Here is a 21,553-nt window from a genome sequence, read left to right on the forward strand (position 1 = left end):
AGGAGAAGTGAAGGCATCCAGACTCCAGATAAGACCTCACGTCTCCCTAGCATGCACTTGCCCCAGAGTCCATTGCCCCCCAGCAAGCGGCAAGCCAGAGCATCCTCGCAGCCAGGGCAGCCTGGGGCGCGGGGCCCCAGGCGCAGCAGCTCCTCGCAGGGCGGAGGGCGGCGCGAGGGAGGGAGCGAGGGACGGGAAAGGCGAGCGAGCTGCCTCAAATGCCTGGAATAATTCCGCTTCCGTTTGGAAAGCCGCAGCCTCAGTCCCGCCGCCGCCCGCCGCGGCCGCCCAGCTCCAGCTCTGTGTCCCGCCGCCATGGCCACATCCCCACAGAAGTCGCCCTTGGTCCCCAAGTCTCCTACTCCCAAGTCGCCTCCGTCCCGCAAGAAAGATGACTCGTTCTTGGGGAAACTCGGAGGGACGCTGGCCCGGAGGAAGAAAGCCAAGGAAGGTAGGAACAGCCGAGGCCGCGGGCGCTGCAGGGATCCGGGAGCCTAGGAGTGGGAGACCCCGCTGACAGTGCCGGGGCGCGCCTCTCAATGTCCCCGTGTCGCCTCTCAGGCCCTAACCGGGTCGGTGTCATCGCTGGGCCACAGGCAGAGCCCAAGCTTTGGGTGGCTGTTGTCCCAGAGTCCAGGCCCAGCCGGTCCCCTGCCTCTCCGCTAGGCCGCTGTCCCCGCCCTCTGCGCGCCCGAGGACTGGCGTTTGCCAAGTTTCTGGCTGGAAAGTTTTCTCGGGCGCCGTCACTCCACGCTCTCAGCCTTCATTGGTCTGTAGCGCCTTCGTTTCCCGGGCGCCTTCAGGTCTTTTACTGCAGTGGCACTGGCCTTCTTGGATCTCTCGCGGGCCCCCTGGGCTTGTGTGGACAATGATTTGTATAAAATGTTAGTTGACTGAGAGAAGAACGTGCTGAAGTTGGGGTGTGGGGAGGTTGGGGAATGGTGAGATAAACTCACTATACATAAGGACTGTGACCCTGCTGTGAACCTGCTGTGAACCTGGACATTCCATTCCAAGTTTTATTAAAAAAAAAAAAAAAAAAAGATTTTTCTATTTCCCACCACGGTGAACTGCAGCAGTCTAGTTTTTTGTTTCCAGAATAGTTTCTGTGTAAAGTACTTTGTCCCGTAGGCAGAGTTTACAACTTGCTTTTGGGTGTGTGAAATGAAGTGATGGTTCTCAAAAATCAATGTGGCAATAGGTGTGTGAATAAAACAGGTTTAAAATGTTTTCTTTTTGGCAGTGCTGGGATTGAATCTCTAAATTAGAGGGCCTTGGGTCTACTGCATGAGCACCACGGTCTTGTTCTTTCTCTTTTAAGACTCTAAGTTATACCGATTAACTTTGAGCTTAGTCTTGTGTAGCCCAGGCAGGGCTTCGTGGTCCTCCTGCCTCAGTTTCCAAAGTATTTTGGGATTACAGACCTTTCCAATTTGATGTTAATTGATTGTGCTTTTCTGTGGTACTGGAGGTTGATCTTAGGGCCTCAGTGATGTTAGGCAAGTACTCTATGAACCACTGTTATAGCCCAAGCCCCCAGATCATTTCAGGAGATGACTTTAGTAGGTCTGAGGTGATGAACTAGGAAGTGTCTCACGTTCTTAGTCTCCCGAAGTATGGAAACCACTTTGGTGTTTAATTAGCAAACATGAGCTAAGGGTATGTTGTCTAGATTGTGGCATGGATCTACCAAACACCACAACCCCGCATGACTGTTATACCCAGTTCCACCTTATTTCTAAGGGAGTTACTCCAAGCTGCTCAGCGGATGGCCAATACCATGAGCTATTCTGAGCCTGTTATATGGTGTGCTTTTCACTGTACATGTCTATGGTAAAGTGTAACCTGTATGTAAGGTACAATAAGAGGTTAACATGGCTGAGCTGAGAGGGCTCAGTGGATAAAGGCGCTTGCCACTCCGGACTGGTGATTTAGATCCTGCATAAAGTGGGAAAAAAAAAGTTGACTCCACAAAGTTGACCTCTGACTTGTGCCATCATACCCACATACGTGCATCAGGCATACACCGTAAGGATAATAATAACAACAACAGATGGTACTCTTAGTGTTACAGGCATTGCAGTGCTGAGACACTCACGATGTTACTTGAGCCCATAGCGAAGATGGCTACTAAGTTACCAAGGCCGCGTATACAATGTGTATCCACAGGACTCCTAGCATAGCCAGGAAGGTTTGGACTGAAGCAAAATGTCATCATGCGGCGGTGGTGGCGCACGCCTTTAATCCCAACACTTGGGAGGCAGAGGCAGGCGGATTTCTGAGTTTGAGGCCAGCCTGGTCTACAGAGTGAGTTCCAGGACAGCCAAGGCTATACAGAGAAACCCTGTCTCAGGAAAAATAAAATAAAATAAAAAAAAAAAAATGTCATCATGCTAATCAGAATGGTGTGCAACATAAAATACTTAGGAGTTATTTCTGGAATTTTCCATTCAGTATTTTGCAACCACAGATGGCCATAGGTCTCTGATACCACAGAAGTAGAAATTGTGAGCAGGTGTGTTGGTAAACCTCTGACTGTTGTACCGTGGGATCCTAGTTTGGGAAGTCCTTTTTCTAGACTGTGTTCCTGGGATAGGCTCATCCATCTGATGGATGGCAGCTCAGAATTACTGAAGCTCATACCTGGCCTGCAGTGTTCATCCCACTGTTAGCATCTTTGAGAAACAATCTTATTGGTCCAAAGATTACCAGTGTGTGTCCGCTACTCTCTTGGAATCTGATGTGACATTTACCCTTTTGAACTAGATCATACTACTTTCCGGAGTCTTCTCTTGATCGAGGCCAACATCTGCTGTCCCTGAAGCTAGTCCTCAGGGACATGAACTTAAGGCTTTCTGGCATCCTGTCTTTTCCGTTCAGCAGAGCCCTGAGGAAATGGAAGGTCAACTTGGATGGGATCTTGAAAATAATTAGTGAAGGAGTGTAGATAGAAGGCAGTCCTGAGGGATGGATGTTGTTTGACATGAGGAAGCCCTGTCAAGGACCAAGGCCATGGATCCATTGGAAACTGGCAAAGCTTTTTCCCTCCATCAGGCTCATGATGATGGCAAAGCCTTCCTCTGGTCTGAGTGTGCATGTTGACAGCAGGCACAAGTATATGTTATAAACGATTGACCAGTGTGTGCAGAAGCTAACATCCGAAGCATCCTCCTCCTGGAGGCGTAAGCCTGAGACTGTCACCTACAGATACCTCCTACCGAGCCTGGCCAGTCCCCTCCCCCTGTTCTATCCATAAAAACCATGCTGAAGTTCTGAGTTACTGCATAGTTGGTGCCACTCCACCAGAATGTTCGCGGCCCACCCAACCCCAGCTTTTCTGTGCCTGTGTCTGTGAGTCTGTTCTTTCTTCATTCCTTTGATAACTTCAGCCAGGTTTCTGTGACCCAGGCAGTGTGCATTGCAGTTATTTACAGAGCTACAGACAACACAGAGCCAAGAAGGGATGCTACAAGAGCAGGCATGTCCACACTTTTCATGTTGTGACTTCACCTACAAAGTCGATACTCAAACGCCATCATTGAGTTACCCCTCACCAAAATGTTATAGAGGTTTCAAAATATTTTAAGTGGGTTTATGATTTTGGGTCAAACAGCATTAACAGCCATCCTTGGCTATGTGTAGCCTGAAGGCCACAGGTTGGAGGGTTGATAATAGGAGGAAGCTGTTGTTACTCCCCCTGCCCTACACCATGCCTAAGGGGGCAGGAAAGGTAACTGGAACCCACTGAGTTGGAGTCTCGCTTGTCTTTTAATTTTTAAATATTCGTTTATTTTTATTAAATTTATTTATTCACTTTACAGCCCAATATCAACCCTTCCTCTCCTCCCAGTACCCCCTCACATAAGTCCTCTCCCCATTGCCCTTAGATGGGGAAGCCCCCCCTCTGGGTATCAACCCCTCCATTGCAACTCCCTCCCCTCCCCACCCTATACTTGAAGTTGCTGAGGGACTAGGCACATCCTCTCCCACTGAAGCCAGGCAAGGCTGCCAGTTTAGGGGTGTGGGATCCATAGGCAGGCAGGTAAGCAGCAGGCTCAGGGACAGCCCCTGCTCCAGTGGTTTGGGAGAGCAGCATGAAGACCAAGTTGCTCATCTGCTACAAATATACAGGGGCCTAAGTCCAGCCAGTGCTCATTCTTTAGTTGGTGATTCCGACTCTGGGAGCCCCCAAGGGCCCAGGTTATTTGACTCTTTTGGTCTTCCTGTGGAGTCCATGTCCTCTTCAAGTCCCAAGCTCCATCTAATATTTGGGTGTGAGTCTCTGCATCTCTTTCCATTGGCTGTTGGGTGGAGCCTCTCAGAGGACAGTTATCCTAGGTTCCTGTCAGCAAGCATAACAGAGTATCATTAATTGTGTCGAGGATTGGTTCTTGCCCATGAGATGGGTCTCAAGTTGGGGCAGTCATTGGTTGACCATTCCCTCAGACTCTGCTCTATCTTTGCCCCTGCACATCTTGTAGGCAGGACACATTTTGGATCAAAGGCTTTGTGGGTGAGTTGTTGTCCTTATCCTTCCCCTGGGAGTCCTGCCTGGCTACAGAAGTGGCCACTTCAGGATCCGTATCCCCCACCACTAGGAATCTCAGCTAGAGTTGCCCTCTTAGATGCTCTGGGACCTCTCCCCATCCTAGGTCTCTGGCACATTCTAGAGATTGCCTCTGCCCCCTAGCCAGTCTCCCTTCTCTCTCCCCTGCTCTCCCTCCCCACCCCTCCCCTCCCCATCATCTCTTCCATCCAGTCCCTTCCTTCCATCAACCTCCATTATCTATTTTATTTCCTCTTTGGAGAAAGATTCAACCATCCTTCCTTGTGTTCTCCTTGGTTTGATTTTCAATTTAAATATGTGTGTGTGTGTGTGTGTGTGTGTGTGTGTGTGTGCTTTGTTTGCATGTATGTCTGTAACACAGGTGTGGGTGGTGCTGACAGAGGCCAGAAGAGGCCATCAGATCCCCTGAAACAGAGACAGTTATGAACTACCTACCATGTGGGTGCTGAGAATCAAACTTGGGTCCTTCATAAGAGTGTCAAGTGCTCTTAACCTCAGAGCCAGCTCTCCAGCTCTTGATTTTCTTATTGCTTTTTGTAGTGCTAGGACTCAAACCTAGGGCTTTGTACATGCTAAGCAAAGCCTGTAGCACCAAGCTACATCTTCAATGGGCTCACTCGTTCCCTCCCCGTGCCCTGTACATGTATATGGGATATGTGTAGGAATATGTTCATGTTTGAGTGCGTGTGGAGGACAGAGGCCAATGTTGAATACTTTCCTCAATTGCTCTCCACCTTTTTATTTATTTATTTATTTATTTATTTATTTATTTATTTATTTTATTAGTGTATGTGTTCCCAAGATGTATGTGTTGGCCAGGCAGTGGTGGCGCATGCCACTAATCCCAGCACTTGGGAGGCAGAGGCAGACGGATTTCTGAGTTTGAGGCCAGCCTGGTCTACAGGGTGAGTTCCAGGACAGCCAGGGCTACACAGAGAAACTCTGTCTCAAAAAACAAAACCAAACCAAACAAACAAACAAACTAACTAACAAAAAGATGTGTGTGTTGGGGAGCACTCATGTGCCATGGAGTGTAACGGTGCTTAACAATCTCGTTTACCCGCTAAGCCGCCAAGCCATTTCAACTGCTTTCCACCTTACTTTTTTGAGACAAGTCTCTTCTCTCAATGTCCCTAGCACTCACTGATTAGAGTAGACTAGCTGGCCATCAAGCCCAGGAATCCTCTGCCTCCCTAATGCTGGGATTGCAGCTACACACTATAGTGCCTGCTTTTTAAGTGGATGGTGGGAATCTGAGAGTGGGTCATCATGTTTGCGTGGTAAACACTTTACCAAGTCATCTCCTCAGGGCCTCCTAGCCCTCTTTTTGCTTATTTTTATTTAGAAACTGGATATCATTTCAGGCTGGCCTTGAATTTTTAATCTTCCTGCCTTAGCTTCTTGAGTAAGCATGTGTTCCAGGACCAACTTGCAAGGGCTTTCAGACAGGAACTGTAGCCATTAGGAACATAGCCGCTGTTAGGAGTATGCAGACAGAAGGGGAGAGAGTAGAGCAAGACTCATGTTCTCATCCTTGAACATAAAGGGATACAGCAGGGCATGGAGACTGAAGGAGACAGAATGTGGGGACCAGGTCTTAAATAGTCAGCAGACACTGGATTCCAGGAGAGAGAAGGGGAGGATGGAGGGAGCTCGGTGGACCCCATCAGAGTTGTCTCCCTTTTTTGGGCAGAAACATAGAGGTTCGTTAATATAGCCATGGGGCCACCCATACTACACTGTCTCTCCGTGGGCTTGTTTGAGGCTCATAAGCCCTGCCCTTCTCTATTCAACTGAGGTTTTGAAACCAGATCTTACTTGTATTTCTATAAACTATAAACCCCCAATTCTTTTCAGTCCATTAGTGAATCCAAAGGCCATAAATGGGCAAATATGAGTACACACAGCTTCTGACAGGTCTAGCCACCTCTCACGCCAGCTGCTTCCTGCTGACCAGGGTGTTCTACAAGACAGTCAAGAAGCTTTGAGGCTGGAGTGATAATGGCTTATTGTTGGTGAGTGTGTGCCCATGACCCAAGCCCTCAACTCTAGTAACATTGGGCTGGGTCTTGCTCTACATCATGTGTGAGTTCACAACTTTGTCTTTTGCAGAAACTGCCTTCTATTTCCCTCCTATTCTTTGAGACTCCTCAGAATCATGTGCACTGATATGCTGACAAACTATCCTAGGGCCTCAGCATGGACTTCTTATGGGACCACCCTTCATCATTTCATACATGCTCTTTCCTACTCTACAACACAAAGATTTGAAAGATAGGATATGCATTGGAATACTTAGGTCAATAATTTCTATAAAAGTTACTTCCTAAGGATATTTACTACATACATCATAGAATAAGTCTCATTTAGAAGATATCAAATAAGTTTCCATGTTTGTGTTTTATTGTTGGCAGGACTGGAGATCAAACCTAAGGTCATTCAAGGCAAGTGTTCTATCACCAAGCTATAACCCCAGCCTAATGTGTTTGGTCTTTGAGACAGGTTCTCATGTAGCTCAGGCTAGCCTTTAACTCCCTATATAGCTGAAAATGAACTGGAACTCCTGATCCTTTTGCCTCCACCTCCCAAGTCCTGGAATTATAGGAGTGTACCACCACGCTCAGCCATTCCTATGTGTGTGTATGTGCATGTGCACATGTATGTTTGGTCTGTGTGTGTATGTGTGGTATAAGAAAAACAATAAAACAGACACGGGTCTGGGGAGGTGGTTCATTAGTTAAGAGCACTGGCAGCTCTTCCAGTGGACCAGGGTTCAATCTTTACACCCACATAGTTACTCACAACCATCTGTAACTCTAGTCCCAAGGGATCTAATGCTCTAATGGCTTCTGCAAGTACTAGGCATGCAGGTAGTATGCAGGCGTGTATGCAGGATATGTATGTATATATATGTATGCATACATGCATATATACATGCATATACACATATAAAAATAAAAAAAAACTATGTTAAATGAACAAGACAGAATAGGAGTTAAAAATGTCTTTCATAGCTTACAATTGTATGTTTGAATTCTGTCCTATTGTGTTTTAATGTCTGTTGGACATAAGACAAGTTCCTTAAAAAATCTAAGTCTCCCTTTCGTCATCCTTAACATGAAACTGAAATTTCTTCCTTCCTTCCTTCCTTCCTTTCATTCTTCCTTCCTTTCTTTTGTTCATTCGTTAGTTTTTGCAGTTTCATGATCAGCCCCAGGGCCTTGTGCAGGCGAGGCAACTGCTTCAGCACAGTCACCTAATCCCCTCTCCCTCCTGGAAGTTTTGAAGTTTACAGGAGAGGCTATGCTGTATGCATTATAAGGCACAAGTAATAGTAACTATTGAAATTGACAGCTTACTTTTAACGAGCCTTTGAAATTTGAAATGGCCTTTATTGTGGGCAGTAGAACCTTCTGCGGCTTCTGTAAGTAGCCACTGACCACACGGAGCACCCATGGTACTAATTTAGACCATGTAGGAAGGGCTAAGTGGCCTTCTTTAACAAGTCCCATCCTGTGCCCAAGATGTTACCTGTCAGCTTTCAACCCAGGTTTGTGCTCAGGAATTACAACTCAGCTAGTTTCGCTTTGTTATGTCCTGTGTTATTGTGAGACTCTGGCCTCTCTACTCAGAGCAAGACAGAAAGGTGTGTAAAGGTTCATAGAAGAGCACGTCTTACCTCCTAGCTCCATAGCTCTCAGTGGTAATACTAATTGACTGAGGAGCAACAATAGAAGAAGGAAGATGAGTCAGTGATCTAGGTAACAGACAGTGGGAGTCTGATACAGTCTGGTAGCAATGTGTGTGTGTGTGTGTGTGTGTGTGTGTGGTGTTCTGTGAAGGTACAGCAAGAGGGAGTTGATGAGAGTCAAATCAAGGTGCTATGGTTTTAGGGCTGAACAGCTGCAAAGATGGAGTCAATCTGAACAGTGGTGGAGAATCCTGCTGATCCACCTGGAGAAAAGGAAGGATGATTCCGGGTTTTGGTCTTGTCTAGGTAATGGTTCCTGTTGTACATCCATATAGAGATGTTTGGTTTGAGTTTGTTCTGTGAATTAAGAGGAAGGTCTAGTTCAGAGGTTCTCAACCTGTGGGTCGCGACCTCTTTGGCAAACCTCTATTTCCAAAGAAAAATTTACATTACAATTCCTAACAGTAGCAACATTACAGTATGAAGTAGCAATGAAAATAATTTTATGGTTGGGGGATCACCACAACATGAAGAACTATATTATTGTGTCACAACATTAGGAAGGCTATGAACCACTGGTCTAGGTGGAGATGTAGCCATGTGTATTTACACCTATAAATTGGATGGGATGATCAAGTCTGGCTATAAAATGGAAGAAAGACTGAGGCCTGTGGGTTCCCCACATTCAGAAGCTGGGAGATGAGGAACCAGCAAGAAAAACTGAAGAGGATAGCAGCAGTAGGAAAACTGGGAGAACATTGAATCCCGAGTCCAACCAGAGCACCAAGTTTGTTTACTATTCAAGTGACTTCCCTGGTCAAGGCCTCCTTTACCAGTTCTGCTCCTTGCCTCTGCCTAAGCTCCTGGAGACATTCAGCATTGTTCGACTTCCAAGTCCTTAGATCGTCTCTGGTACCTTGTTCTCTCCGAATTTGTTCCTGGTGTCTCTCCACTTTCAGATCCCTCCTCTAGCTGCTTCTCTGTACAGTTAGTTGTCTTTGCTGCCCCACCCCCACACCATACCTTCCCTGCTCCCTCACCTACCATCTGCCCATTGATGACTCTTGAATATCTCCAATCCTGACCTTTCACCCCTGTTCCTAATACATCTTCCCACTTGGATATCTTGTGGACTCCCAAATTGACATGCCAGGTGGAATTATTTGTTCTCCCTGTCACCAATCCTGTCCACTCTTTCATCATTTGTCAGCCACAGACAGCTGCAATGTGTCAGGTACGTTCTTCTTCAGAAGTCAATGACTTCTTTTTAAGGGTCAAACAGTAAATATTTGACACTGAACCTGAAGTTTGCATAATTTTCACCTTTTTCAGCCATTTAAGAAATATCAAATGCAGGGCTGGAGAGATGGCTCAGCGATAAGAGCACTGACTGCTTTTCTGAAGGTCCTGAGTTCAAATCCCAGCAACCACATGGTGGCTCACAACCATCTGTAACAAGATCTGACTCCCTCTTCTGAAGTGTCTGAAGACAGCTACAGTATACTTACATATAATAATAAATATTTTTTTTAAAAAAAAGGAAAAAAGAAATATCAAATGCTTTCTTAGCACTAAGGCTGTGTAAGCTGTGTGGAGGTGTGGACAGTAGTTAGTTAGCCCTGGTCCAGCCAACTCTCCTGCTCATCCCACCTTCTCAACACTGTGACTTTCCACTCAGCCTGCAACGGTCCTTAGCCTTCTTTTAGGTGAATTGTTTATTTTTAAAATTCTACCTGGTTTTTTGTTTTTTGTTGTTGTTTTGGTTTAGTTTTTGTTTTTGGGGGGTTTTTGTTGTTGTTGTTGATGGTGGTGGTTTTTGTTTTGTTTTGTTTTTATCTTGTAGTGCCCACCCAACTAGCCTATCTCTGGTCCATTTTTCTTTCTTTATTTTTTAGCCCACATATTGCTTTGTTTTAGTTTGGTTTAGTTTTTAGGATCTCACTGTAGAACCTGGCTGGCTTGGAACCTTAGGTGATCCCTCCTGTCTTTGTCTACCAAGTGCTGGGATTGTGGGTGTGGGCCACCTTGCCTAAAAATATGTCATGTAATCCCCCCAAGAGTTATTTTTTTTATTTATGTCTATGAGCTTTGTGTGCTCATCATGTGCAGATACATGCCTGGTGCCCGAAGAGATCAGAAGAGCGTGTGGTCCTTTGAACTAGAGTTACAGGTGGTGTGAGCCTCCATGTGAATGCTGGGAACCAACCTGGGTACTCTGGAAGCTCAGCCAGTACTCTGAATCACTGAGCCCTTTTTCTAGTCCCTAATTTTTATTTTTGTTTGTTTAACTTTTAAATGTAAAGGGAACTTCCCCCCTAGGACAGAGTTCTCTGTATGCCAGGCTCTTTTTTTTCCCCTTTTAAGAACTCTTCATTAACAGCAAGCACCCTTCATTCCCTGAGCACATCCTGTTCTTGTGTTCTTACCTTTGGGCTGGAGAGATGCTCAGCCATAAAGGCTAGGCTCACAACAAAAATGCCATATTCCTCTTGCCTGTTCACCTATTATTTAACATTTCTAAAAAAGACCTTCTTTGTTCAGTAAAATCTATCCATTCATTAAGTCCCAATTTGAGGGGCTGAGAACATCCCTCAGATAGTAGAGTACTTGCCAGGCATACATGAACCCCTGGGTTCAGTCTCCACACCACGTAGAGCAGGCATAGTGGTGTGGACCTGAAAAGACTGACCGAGGCTGTATGAAAGTGAACTAAGCACACAAAGTCATATGATGTCACTTCTGCATGTCACTTATAGCACTCTGAAGATGGTGGGACACTCTTCCTTCTGTGTGCACCAGAGCCTCTGGCCTGCCACTCTATCGTGACACCAGGCACATTCCATTCAGCCCCATATGTCTGTGTGTGGGACCCACTGTGGGGAGTCTTCTCTCTGTAGCCCTCTATAATATTTAACACACATCAGTTTTGAGTTTCTTTGAGGGATGAATTTCCCCCATACTTACCTGGTGAAAATTGCCCTCACTAACAGGTTATATAATCACAGCCAGTTGCTTCTCCTTCCTGGTGTTGTTTGCCCATTTCTAAAATTAGGGGATTAGGCTTGAATAACCTCTGGGGGCCCTCACAGCCCTCCTATGATTTCCGAGCTCTGATTTCAGCAGGCTTCTCTCAAACTGCATTTTATTGTCTGCATGGGGTGGTCTGGGAATTACATCACCACAAAGACTCTTTCTTTCCTTTGCTAATGAAGGCACCTCTGTGTCAGGAGGAGGAGATTGAGAGCTGATAAGTGGGCTCCAGCCCAAGGACACCTCCATATTAGGATTCATTCTTGTCTCCTGGAATATCTTTATTTGGTTAACAAGCATAGTTCATAATTACGTTTTAGCCATTAGTACTGAAGAAGAGATGGAGTCTTTCTGTGGACATTGGCAAGGTTGTAGATGAATAGCCAATGTTTGAAAAGAGCCACACGACAGATTCAATATGAAATTACCTTTAAAAGTAAAAAAAAAAAAAAACAAAAAAAAAAAACTTTTAAAAGCCAGATGTAAACTTTTGTGCAGTGTCCAGTATGTTGTGGAGCCAGAATCCAGTCAGAAATCCAGGTGAGGGCTTCACTTGAGAACAAGAGCCCTGGATATGGAGCTACCTAAGCCTGGGCCTTGGTCTCCAACAATCACGGTCCTCTCTTTCTCCTGCAGATGCCAGGCAGGCAGGAGTTGTGTGTGTTCTGGTCACATTTATGCCCCAGGCATCTGTCCCTGTTGTCTGTCATAGCACAGAGTACCCAACACCCTCTCCATGAAATGTGTCCTGACTGGATTGGACCATCAATGGGCAGCTTGTTCCCATCAAGGAAGGCCCCAGTTTACCTCAAATTCTCTTGTACTCCTGGGTGACTTTTCTCGCCCCTGGATTCTATCTAGATCTCAACTTTTGGTATGTGTGTTTAGCTTGTGAAAAACCCTCTCCCTCCCCAGGAATGTATCTTCTTTGTGGGAAGACTTTCTCAGTAAGTCCTATTTATTTGGCAGACCTCTAAGAGGGGAGACCAAGTCCTCAGATATGTGGTTACTGGGTCTGTAGAATGGGGTGGGGGTGGGGGGCGGGCGGACTCAGAAGGCTTCCTCTGAGTGGCTCTGTACAAGTTCATGTGGACACACTTAAATAAAGGACTGAGATGTGATAGCTCACTGGCAAGACTAGGGGGCAGGGAGCAGTAAACAGGCAGACCTGTCTCTAAGATTCAGAATTATTTCAACCCATCCCATGTATCCTGTCTTGTCTGTCTCAACATTCTTTCACTGAAGTGCAAAGCTTAAGGAACTGCAGATGAACCAGGGGCAAAGAGTCCTGCCTATCAATCAATCGTGACAGCTAATTGGGCAGTGAGGAGGCACCAGCCTGTAACCCCAGCTACCTGAGTCTCAAGTTCAGGTACTGTCTAATTGTACTTTGAAAGACCAGTCTCAAAATAAAACAATAATTCAAGGCTAGCCTGATCCAGGACATCCAGGGCTACAAAGAGAAACCCTGTCTTGAAAAACAAAAACAAAAACCAATAAGGAGGTGAGCAAAGGGCCCAAACAAACAAGGGCAACGCCCACAGGTATCTGGAGGAAGTTGGGTAGCTTGAAGTGCTGTTTCCCCCAAACACCAATCACAGCCTTTTGAGATAGTGTCTCTCATTGGCCCAGTACTTGCCAAATAGTCTAGGTTAGCTGGCCAGGGATCACGAGAGACCTACCTGTCTGCATCTCCCCTCCAAGGTTAGGATTATAAGCATACACTATCACACCATTTGGGCTTTTACTGATATATGTGAGTTCTGGGGATTGAACTCAGGTCTTTGTGCTTGCAAGAAAGCACTTAACTAAGCCATGTCCTCAGCTCCCTTCTGTTGACAAGTTGGTTATACAGGTGTCCTTCATCTGGGACAGGAGTTCATAATCAGATGTGTCACATCTGCTGTGGACCTGAGCCTGCTGGCGCGTGTGTCTATCACACCCCATACCTCAGGGAGTGTTTCTGGAGTCACTCGGTAGCAGATGTGAGCAGAGCACTTATTAACACCACTTCTCTCTGCTGCTATGGCAAGCACAGTCCAGCTGTCTGCAGTTAGGAATGAAGCTCTGCACAAAGTACAGCTGAGCTCCTGGAGGTGACCACACTGGAGGCTAGCATGGGCTGGTTCTACCATGATATGAAACCAGGTTGTGGGTACCCCATGACTCAGGAGGCTCGGTGCAGCAGGCTCCACGATGTTCTCTCTCCACAACACCTTCGTTGGTAGATTATTAAATCTGCTAATTGCAGAGTCCCCTGACTTTTTGATTCAGAGCAGTGATTCTACACTTTTGCCTTGTCTTGCATGGCTATGGGGGCTGCAGGCAGAAGAGGAGGTGGAAAGTGAGGCACCAAGGCAGCAGGTGTGGGCATTCTCAACAGAGAATCTTAGTGTCTGTCACATGCCTTGGTTCTTCTATTACTATCTTTCTTGTTGCTGGGACAAAATACCTGGCTGAAGGAAAGAAGGAAGGGAGGGAGGGAGGAGGCTTAACTTGGCTCACAGTTCCAGAGTGTATTCATGGGAGAGAGGTCATGGCAGGAGGAGCGTGAGACAGCCAGTGATATCGCACCTGCAGTCAGGAAGGCAGAGGGACACAATGCTGGACCCACTGCCCCCTTTTTATTCTGTTTTGGACCCTATCCTAGGGGATGGTACCACCCACATCCAAAATGGCCCTTTGCTGTTCTGCAAAAACCTTTCTGGACACATCGTCATAGATACACTCAGAGATGTGTTTCTATGGTGATCCTAAATCCAGTTAAGTTGACAGTCACGATTAACCATCACAGCTTTGAATCAGAGAGACTTATGGGAATCCAGAGCACAGTCTCAGATGCAGGGTCCTGGGGACAAAGGCCAGCAGGCTGGGCTCCTCACTGAGTGACAGCTTGAGCTATTGATAACCACTACAGAATCACAATTTCACTGGCTCCACGAGGCCGAGAGGGTGTTCACAAAGGAACCCCGGCTTCTTGCCCTATTCACCCTACACCCTCGCACCTCAGGCTTGGAAATAAACAGTCCTCTCTGCTGGAAGGAACTTTCCTATTTACCATAAGGCTGAGTACACATACACACCCTTCCTGGCTCTCAGCCCTGTGAAGCAGACCTGCAGATGACAGGTAGTTAATAGTGACAGCTGGGAGAAGCCTGGGCAGCAGGAGCTGACAGTTTTGAGGCTGTTTGCAAAACACAGGGGGAGGGTAACCCAGTTCTAATGTGAAGCAAGTCTGAGGGTGTAGTCCTTGGCAGGGAGCTGCAGCTGCGTCTTGGCTGAGGGTGGCAAGGGGTTGTGGTGGGCTCGGTAGGTAGCCCCTCCAGCGCCTGTCCAGTCTCCGGGAGGAAAAAATGATGCCTCACCTGCTTTTCCTCACTGCTTGTCATTATGGTAAATTGCAAGGCTCCCTGATGACTCTGGAGGGGAAGATTGATTTGTTGCTTCTGATTGTCACTGTGCTAATGTGACAGGGTGATGGGCACCCAGATTCACGCCTAGTAATGGCCCTGCCAGAGGTAGATGTTAACACAATTGGGACCTGACACTTCAATAAATCGGAGACATTCTACCACAGAGATCAAAGTTCAGAATTGCTTAAATTGGTGTTGAAGCAGGTGGGCAAGAGGAGTCCAGGGGCCATGAATTTCATGGTCGGCAATTGACTTTCAGTTTGGAAGGCCTGACTGTCAGCTTTTCCAGTCTATGACATCAATTGAAATCATTTGGGCTCCTGGCTACCTAGCCCTTTCAGGATTGTTGGTTCTGGGAATTGTGATTCATGGTATTCTTGTGTGGAAAAAAAAAAATCTAACAGCCTCTTCTGAACCTCTGGGGTTGGAAGATTGTGTTTGATGGGAAGAGAAAGGGAGTGTGAATGACAGGTTCCTCTCCTGCCTGGTGTGCTGGTCCCTCTCAAGCCACCCTTCTTGCCCAGGCCTCTTAGCTTAGGGCCTCTTGCCTTAACTTGCAGGCTCATTAGCCTGGGTGTCATGATGCTGTCATGTAGTAGTAACTTGTCTTCACACAGCTTCTCATGCAGTGGGAATGCATGTTTCAGGTCTCTGCTGGAAGTTCAAAGTCAGAGGAAAGACCGTCTGATCCCTATAGAGGAATGGTAATTTAAAAAAAAAAAATCTGTACTGAGCTATAACCCACCTTTAAATGGTGTCATTCTGCGGTGTGTTTGCTGTTGTACAATCATTGCTATAAGTTGTAGATGATTCTGTTACCTTTCAAAAAGCATTCCTGTGCCTGCTTCCCCATCCCTCTATAAGACTCTCTCAAGCCTTAGCTTACCGGAGACCCCCTGAGTGAATCACATGGAGCCTGATCGATGCAAAGAGCATAAGGATTTTTATTTCAGTGCACTGAGGCTGTCCCAGACCCTAAGGAAAGGAGGCAACCCTGAACAGCTTGTTCAGTGAGCTTTTATACAATTTTCAGGGCAGCAGCCATTAGACACAATGTGATTGGTAGAACAGTGTGGCTTTTTAAACTGATTGGTCTTTAGGGAATGAGGTGGCAAGGTCTTCCCTTGTCTGAAGTGGAAGGTGGGCAAAGGTCCACCCTGTGATCTGAGGAATGTTAATTAGCCTTTCCCTTCCAGAGAGTTCTACTACCTTCCCAAAGTTCCCGAGCTTATCATATTAAGGAAATTCCTGGCTTCCTGGTATTTTTCTGAGATGTCCCTGTCTACTCGGATCTTATACCTCTACCCCAATCTACTCTTTGTTTCCATGTTTTTTCCAGACAGGGTTTCTCTGTGTAGCCCTGGCTGTCCTGGAACTCATTCTGTAGACCAGGCTGGCCTCAAACTGAGAAATCTACTTGCCTCTGCCTCCCAAATGCTGGGATCAAAGGCATGTACCACCACTGCCCAGCTGTCCTGGATAGCTTTAAGATCTACTTGACATACCTCAACTGAGGAATGGACTAGATCAGATTGGCCCGTGGGCATGACTGGAGGATTATCTTGATTGTTAATTGATGTAGGAAGGTCCAGCCCACCATGGGCAGCATCATCCCTAGACAGGTGGTTCTCAACTGTGTAAGAAAGCAAGCTGAGTATAACAGCCTACAAGCCAACTAGCAAGCAATAAGGAACACAAAGTTCCTGTGTACTTCAGATGTAGAGGCTCACAGCCATCCATCGAACTGAGTACAGGGTCCCCAGTGAAGGAGTTAGAGAAAAGACCAATGGAGCTGAGGGGTTTGCAGTCCCTTAGGATGAACAACAATATGAACTAAGTAGTACCCTCAGAGCTCCCAGGGTCTCAACCACCAACCAAGGACTGCACATGGAGGGATCTGATTGTTCAAGCAGCATGTGTATAGTAGAGGATTGCAAAATCGATCATCAATAGGAGGAGAGGACCTCGGCCCTGTGAAGGTTCTGTGCTCCAGTGTAGGGGAATGCCAGGGCCAGAAAGTGGGAGAGGGCAGGGTGGCAGGCATGGGGAGGGGGGAGGCAACAGGGGTTTGTTTTTGTTTGTTTTTTTTTGTTTTTTGGAGGGGAAACTGGGAAAGGAGAAATTCGCATGTAATTAAAGAAAATATCTAAAATTTAAAAAAAATGAAAAAAAAAAAAGAAGCAAAAGGGAGGAAGGTTGGCTGGGGTCCTACACTCTAGTGACATGAGGAACTCTCAATAGAAAGACCTACCTCCTGGAGGTCCCACCACCTTGCAGGAAGGCCCCCTACAAGGTCTGCATCTTTAGTACATGGTTTTGAGGGACAATTATCTAAGCCATAGTCTATGTTATTACTTTTTAAACAATAGTAGTGACAGCAGGCACATAATACAGTCCCACTGTGGAGCCAGGTTGGTGTCTTATACATATTAACTTATTGGATCCTTGCAGCAAACTATGAAAGGAGTTAACATCCTTTCAGATGAGGACACTGAAGCAAAGAAAGGTTGGGGAAATTTTCCAAAGTTAAAGGTCCTGTGCTAGTGAAGGTACCTCTAGCTGTTGTAACAGCTAGGCTCTCAGTTTTCTGAAGTTTAACACAATAAAAATTAGTATAACAATGGCATCTTACATCCCAGCAGAACCCTCTGGCATTGCTCTTGATTACACTGTTTCTACATGGTCATTTGAGGATTCGGGCTTTTTCCAATAGGATATCAATATGTAACCTGCCTCTGCCTCCCTAAACTGGGAGTAAGGTGTGCACCACCATGACCAGCATGGTTTGTTTTGTTGTTGTTGTTTGACAGCAAGTATGAGCTGGACATTGTGGTACGTGCCTGCAGTCCTACTACCTATGAAGTGGAGGGAGGAGAATCAGGAGTTTGACTTAGGTACCTAGCAAGATTATCCTCAGACCAATAAATCGTAAGTTTGAGGCCATTGTGGGCTAAATGGGACCCTGAGGCAGAATTCACCTAGGTCATTTATTTGAGGCTTATTTCAAAGCTTGAAACATTTAGATTAATTACAATGGGACTGAGATTTCTTATAGTGATCAAACTGTAATATTTTTGAAATCTAGATAATTAACTGCCCTCTGTACAACACGCCATATGGCTCTAAGAGCAACAGCTCTTTAAGAGAATGTCAGGTGATATTAGCAATGAACTTTCACATGCTTGGTGAGAGCAATTAGCAGCTTCTATCTACACTAAACAAACAGAGATCTCCCCTCAGACTTTCTGTGTTTTTAACCTTACTTCCTAAAGTCACTGATAATTGACGCTTCTTTTGAGAGTGGGATTCTAACATGCAACATGGTATTTTGAGGCTGGGACTGTGACTTGGTCATCTTTTGTTACATAACAAGTATGAGGCAAGCCTGGGCTACATGAAACTCTGTCTCAAAAACAAAAAGAATGTTTTGCAGGGCTAGAGGTAGCCTGGTGCCTAGCATTCACGAGCAGGCCTCTTTCCAGTCTTCCAGGTCCTTGCTGACACCAGAAAAAGGTGGAAGATACAGGGGAAGGTTTGGCTAGCCCATCCTAACACACTGCCAACTACCATCCACCAGAGCTCAGTGATATGACTGCCATCAAGCAAAAATGAGGCTGAGAAATATAACCTCATTGCTTATGAAGAGAGATGGGAAATCTATCCATGGTATCTTATTGAGTGAAAGGAAGGCATGAGATTTGAACCCAAGAGGTCTGACTCAACAAGTTGCTCTTCAAGTCTTTCTTTCCTTCCATTTCATGAGTGATGGAATACAGTGATGGTTCTCCAGTGCTGGTATTGCTTTCTTAAAATGTTCTTTAAATTTTTATTTTTATTTTTTATTTTTTTGTTTGTTTGTTTGTTTGTTTGTTTTTCAAGGCAGGGTTTCTCTGTATAGCCCTGGCTGTCCTGGAACTCACTCTATAGACCAGGCTGGCCTCAAACTCAGAAATCCACCTGACTCTGCCTCCCAAGTACTGGGATTAAAGGTGTGTGTCACCACCGCCTGGCTAAATTTTTAAAATCTATCTTTGTGTGTGCTGATACATGGTTATGGTAGAACTTGCAATGGAAGGGGTGGGTGGGAGGGCGATTGTTGCTATTGATACTTTAGGATATATTTGAAATTTTCCACTTTGATTTTGAGAAGAACAGAAGTTTTTTGTGAGTCCTGAAGGTAGGCCTTCAGTGCCCCTGTAGTGAGTAAAATGCCGGGCATCCCGAGCACTGAATGTTCTCTCTGAGGGGGTAACCCCTCTGTAGGGCAGGTCTTCAGAGGGTTCATTTGTGAGACATTGGCAGGTTTTTGTCTGTTTATTTTGCTTTGTTTTGAGATAAGGTCTCCCTGTGTAGCCCTGGCTTCCCTGTAACTCACAATGTAGGAACAAGCTGGCCTCAGACTCAAGAGATCCATTAAGCCTTTATGTCCCAAGACCTGGGGATTAAGGGTGTACCACCATGCCCAGCCATTGGCTATTTTAAAAATTTGGATTCCGAAATGCTTCTAGATAAAACCTGCTACACTTAGAGGAGCTCATGAGGATGAGCCCCTGAGCTACCCAGAGGTCAACACTACCTTCTTGGGTAGAAAGAGCAGCCAAAGTCTGTGCTGTGCCCTGCCAAGTGGCCTCGGTGTGGCCTAGTTGCACAGCCCGTGAGAAATGCATTGCCCAGGCCCTAGCTGCACTTCAAGTTAAACAGTAAAAATCCATCACAGACTTGGGCTCCTCTGCAACCAGCTCTTCTGACTACCAGGTAAAGTCAGCTCAGGCCTGGCCCGGGGCCGAGAGGAAGGTGGACTTAGGAGCCAGGGCAGTGCTGAGGTCCCTAAAATCAACAGAGGCAGTCAGCAGACTGGCTTTGACCGGATACAAATGGAGCCTGGCATTTGGAGATGGTATTAGGTGTCCTGAGTCGATATTCAAGAGGCAGGATCAGAACGCTTAGAAGCCAGCTTTCCCAGTCAGAGCACTGGGAGATGTGTAGCCATTTCTCAGCTCGCTTTTAAAGTTGGAATAGATGGGGTGTGCCTGTCAATGTGCCGGGTGCCGCTCTTCCTTTTATGTTTGAATGGAGCCAACATATGTGATGCATCTGCATGAGTGAAATCCCTGCAGAACTCCTGGGAGGTCCTGTCACTCCATTTTACAGATAAGAAAGCTGAGGCTCAGAGAGATAAGTGACTGGCCCAAAGTTGCACCACTATGAAGGGGTATAACAAGGTGGGGCTGGAGAGAAGGTTCAGATTTCTTCTCCCCTAAAGGACCCAGGTTTGGTTCCCAGCAGCCACATCAGGAAGTTCATAGCCTATACAACTCCAGTATAACTCTGCTCTCTTCAGGCCTGCGTAGATACCTGTACTCAAGTGTGTGCATGCATGTGCTTACACACACACATACACACACACAACACACACACATACACATACTAAAATAAATCTTTTAACAGTAACAACAACCACAAAACAGAGATTTCAGTCAGTCTCTTCAGTAACCAAACTCAACTGCCAGCTGTGATGTCACGGGCTTTTCTGAATAGTGTGTGTTCTTTCACCCATAATAATGAACAAGGGCTTGTCAATGGTATGTATCCAGAGTGACCACCTAATAAATTACAGTTTCTCTAGTCTTTCAAGATGTTGGCACTTTTCTAGTTGGTTAATTGTTCAACAAACTAGCACTGAGAGGCAAGCCTGCCCAGAAGCCATCCCATTAGGTCCTGCCACACATTGGCTGTGCAACCTGAGACAAATGCATTGTGGTCTCTGAGCTCTGGTGTTAATATATTCAGCTCCTAGAACTGTTAAGAAAAGATCCAATACTGGAAAGCATGGAGAACAAGGTTGGGCCCTCTGGACTTTCCACGGATGTGTGCTGTCAGGCTCTGGGTTTTGACTCTTCTTGTTCATGGAATGTCAAGCCAGCTTTTAGTATTAATGATACTTGTGTTAAACCAATTAAAATTTGTTTATAGTGAAACAAGTTCTAATTGGTCTAAGATAGGTTTTAGCTCTTCTTTTACTTTTCTTTTAAAACTTTTATTGCATTATGATGAGAAAAGTTACATGATTTCAACTTATCTGAATTTGTTAACATTTAAAAACATATTTCAATTAAATATAATTGAATCACATTCTTGTTTCCCTTTTGTAACACTGCTCCTCCCAGAGACCCCCCTTCAATACCTACAATATCTTTTTCATCATATTCCTTAAAATTTATAAAATATTATAACAATAAAAATAAGTATTATAAAAGTTGTTTGATATAAAACAACAATCAATTTAACAGTCGTATGTAGGTGCTCGTCTACAACAATAGTGAAAATACATTTTTCTCAATATAAATTTTAAATAACTCCAAACATATTAACTATATGCTTAAAAATAATACATCACTACTAGTATTTTCTTAAATGAACATGAATATATAAAGTCTTTTTGTTTGTTTTGTATTTAGTAGAGTTTAAAATCTTGGCTCTTACTGTGGTACAAGCCCAAAATAAGAACAATTTTTAGACATTGGGTTTCATTGTAATAAAGCTGTATTTCAATGACCCTCACATCACCACAAGATTTTACCTCCATCGTAGCTAAGCTGAGAGTTGATAGTTCTGCTGCACCAAGAAATGAACTGTCGGCTCAGTTTTTGGATACAGACTTCCTGCTATGGTCAAAGCTATTTGACTTGAGTGAGTGACTTCATTCTCAGCCCACAGAGAACAGGTTACATTCATTTAAGAAATGGTGTAGGTACTAAGATGGTCTATCCATAAAGTCATTCGTTAACTGTTTCAATGAACAATGGTTCTGCTTGGAGGGTGGCACAGACATTAGGTGAGGGTAAGAATTTG

The 21,553-nt window shown here is 45.4% G+C and overlaps 1 protein-coding gene across 1 annotated transcript in view; it reads left to right on the forward strand.

Annotated features, from left to right (window-relative positions):
• The first annotated feature begins 200 nt into the window (after positions 1 to 200).
• Positions 201 to 21,553, forward strand: part of Parva (parvin alpha) — a 159,162-nt gene continuing 137,809 nt past the window's right edge. Inside the window, exon 1 of the mRNA XM_031387906.1 lies at positions 201 to 451. Coding sequence (XP_031243766.1) covers positions 316 to 451 — 136 coding nt within the window. The 5' untranslated portion in view covers positions 201 to 315. The remainder of the gene's footprint in view (positions 452 to 21,553) is intronic.

The sequence above is a fragment of the Mastomys coucha genome, unplaced genomic scaffold (genome assembly GCF_008632895.1).
Source record: "Mastomys coucha isolate ucsf_1 unplaced genomic scaffold, UCSF_Mcou_1 pScaffold21, whole genome shotgun sequence".
Lineage (NCBI taxonomy): Eukaryota > Metazoa > Chordata > Mammalia > Rodentia > Muridae > Mastomys > Mastomys coucha.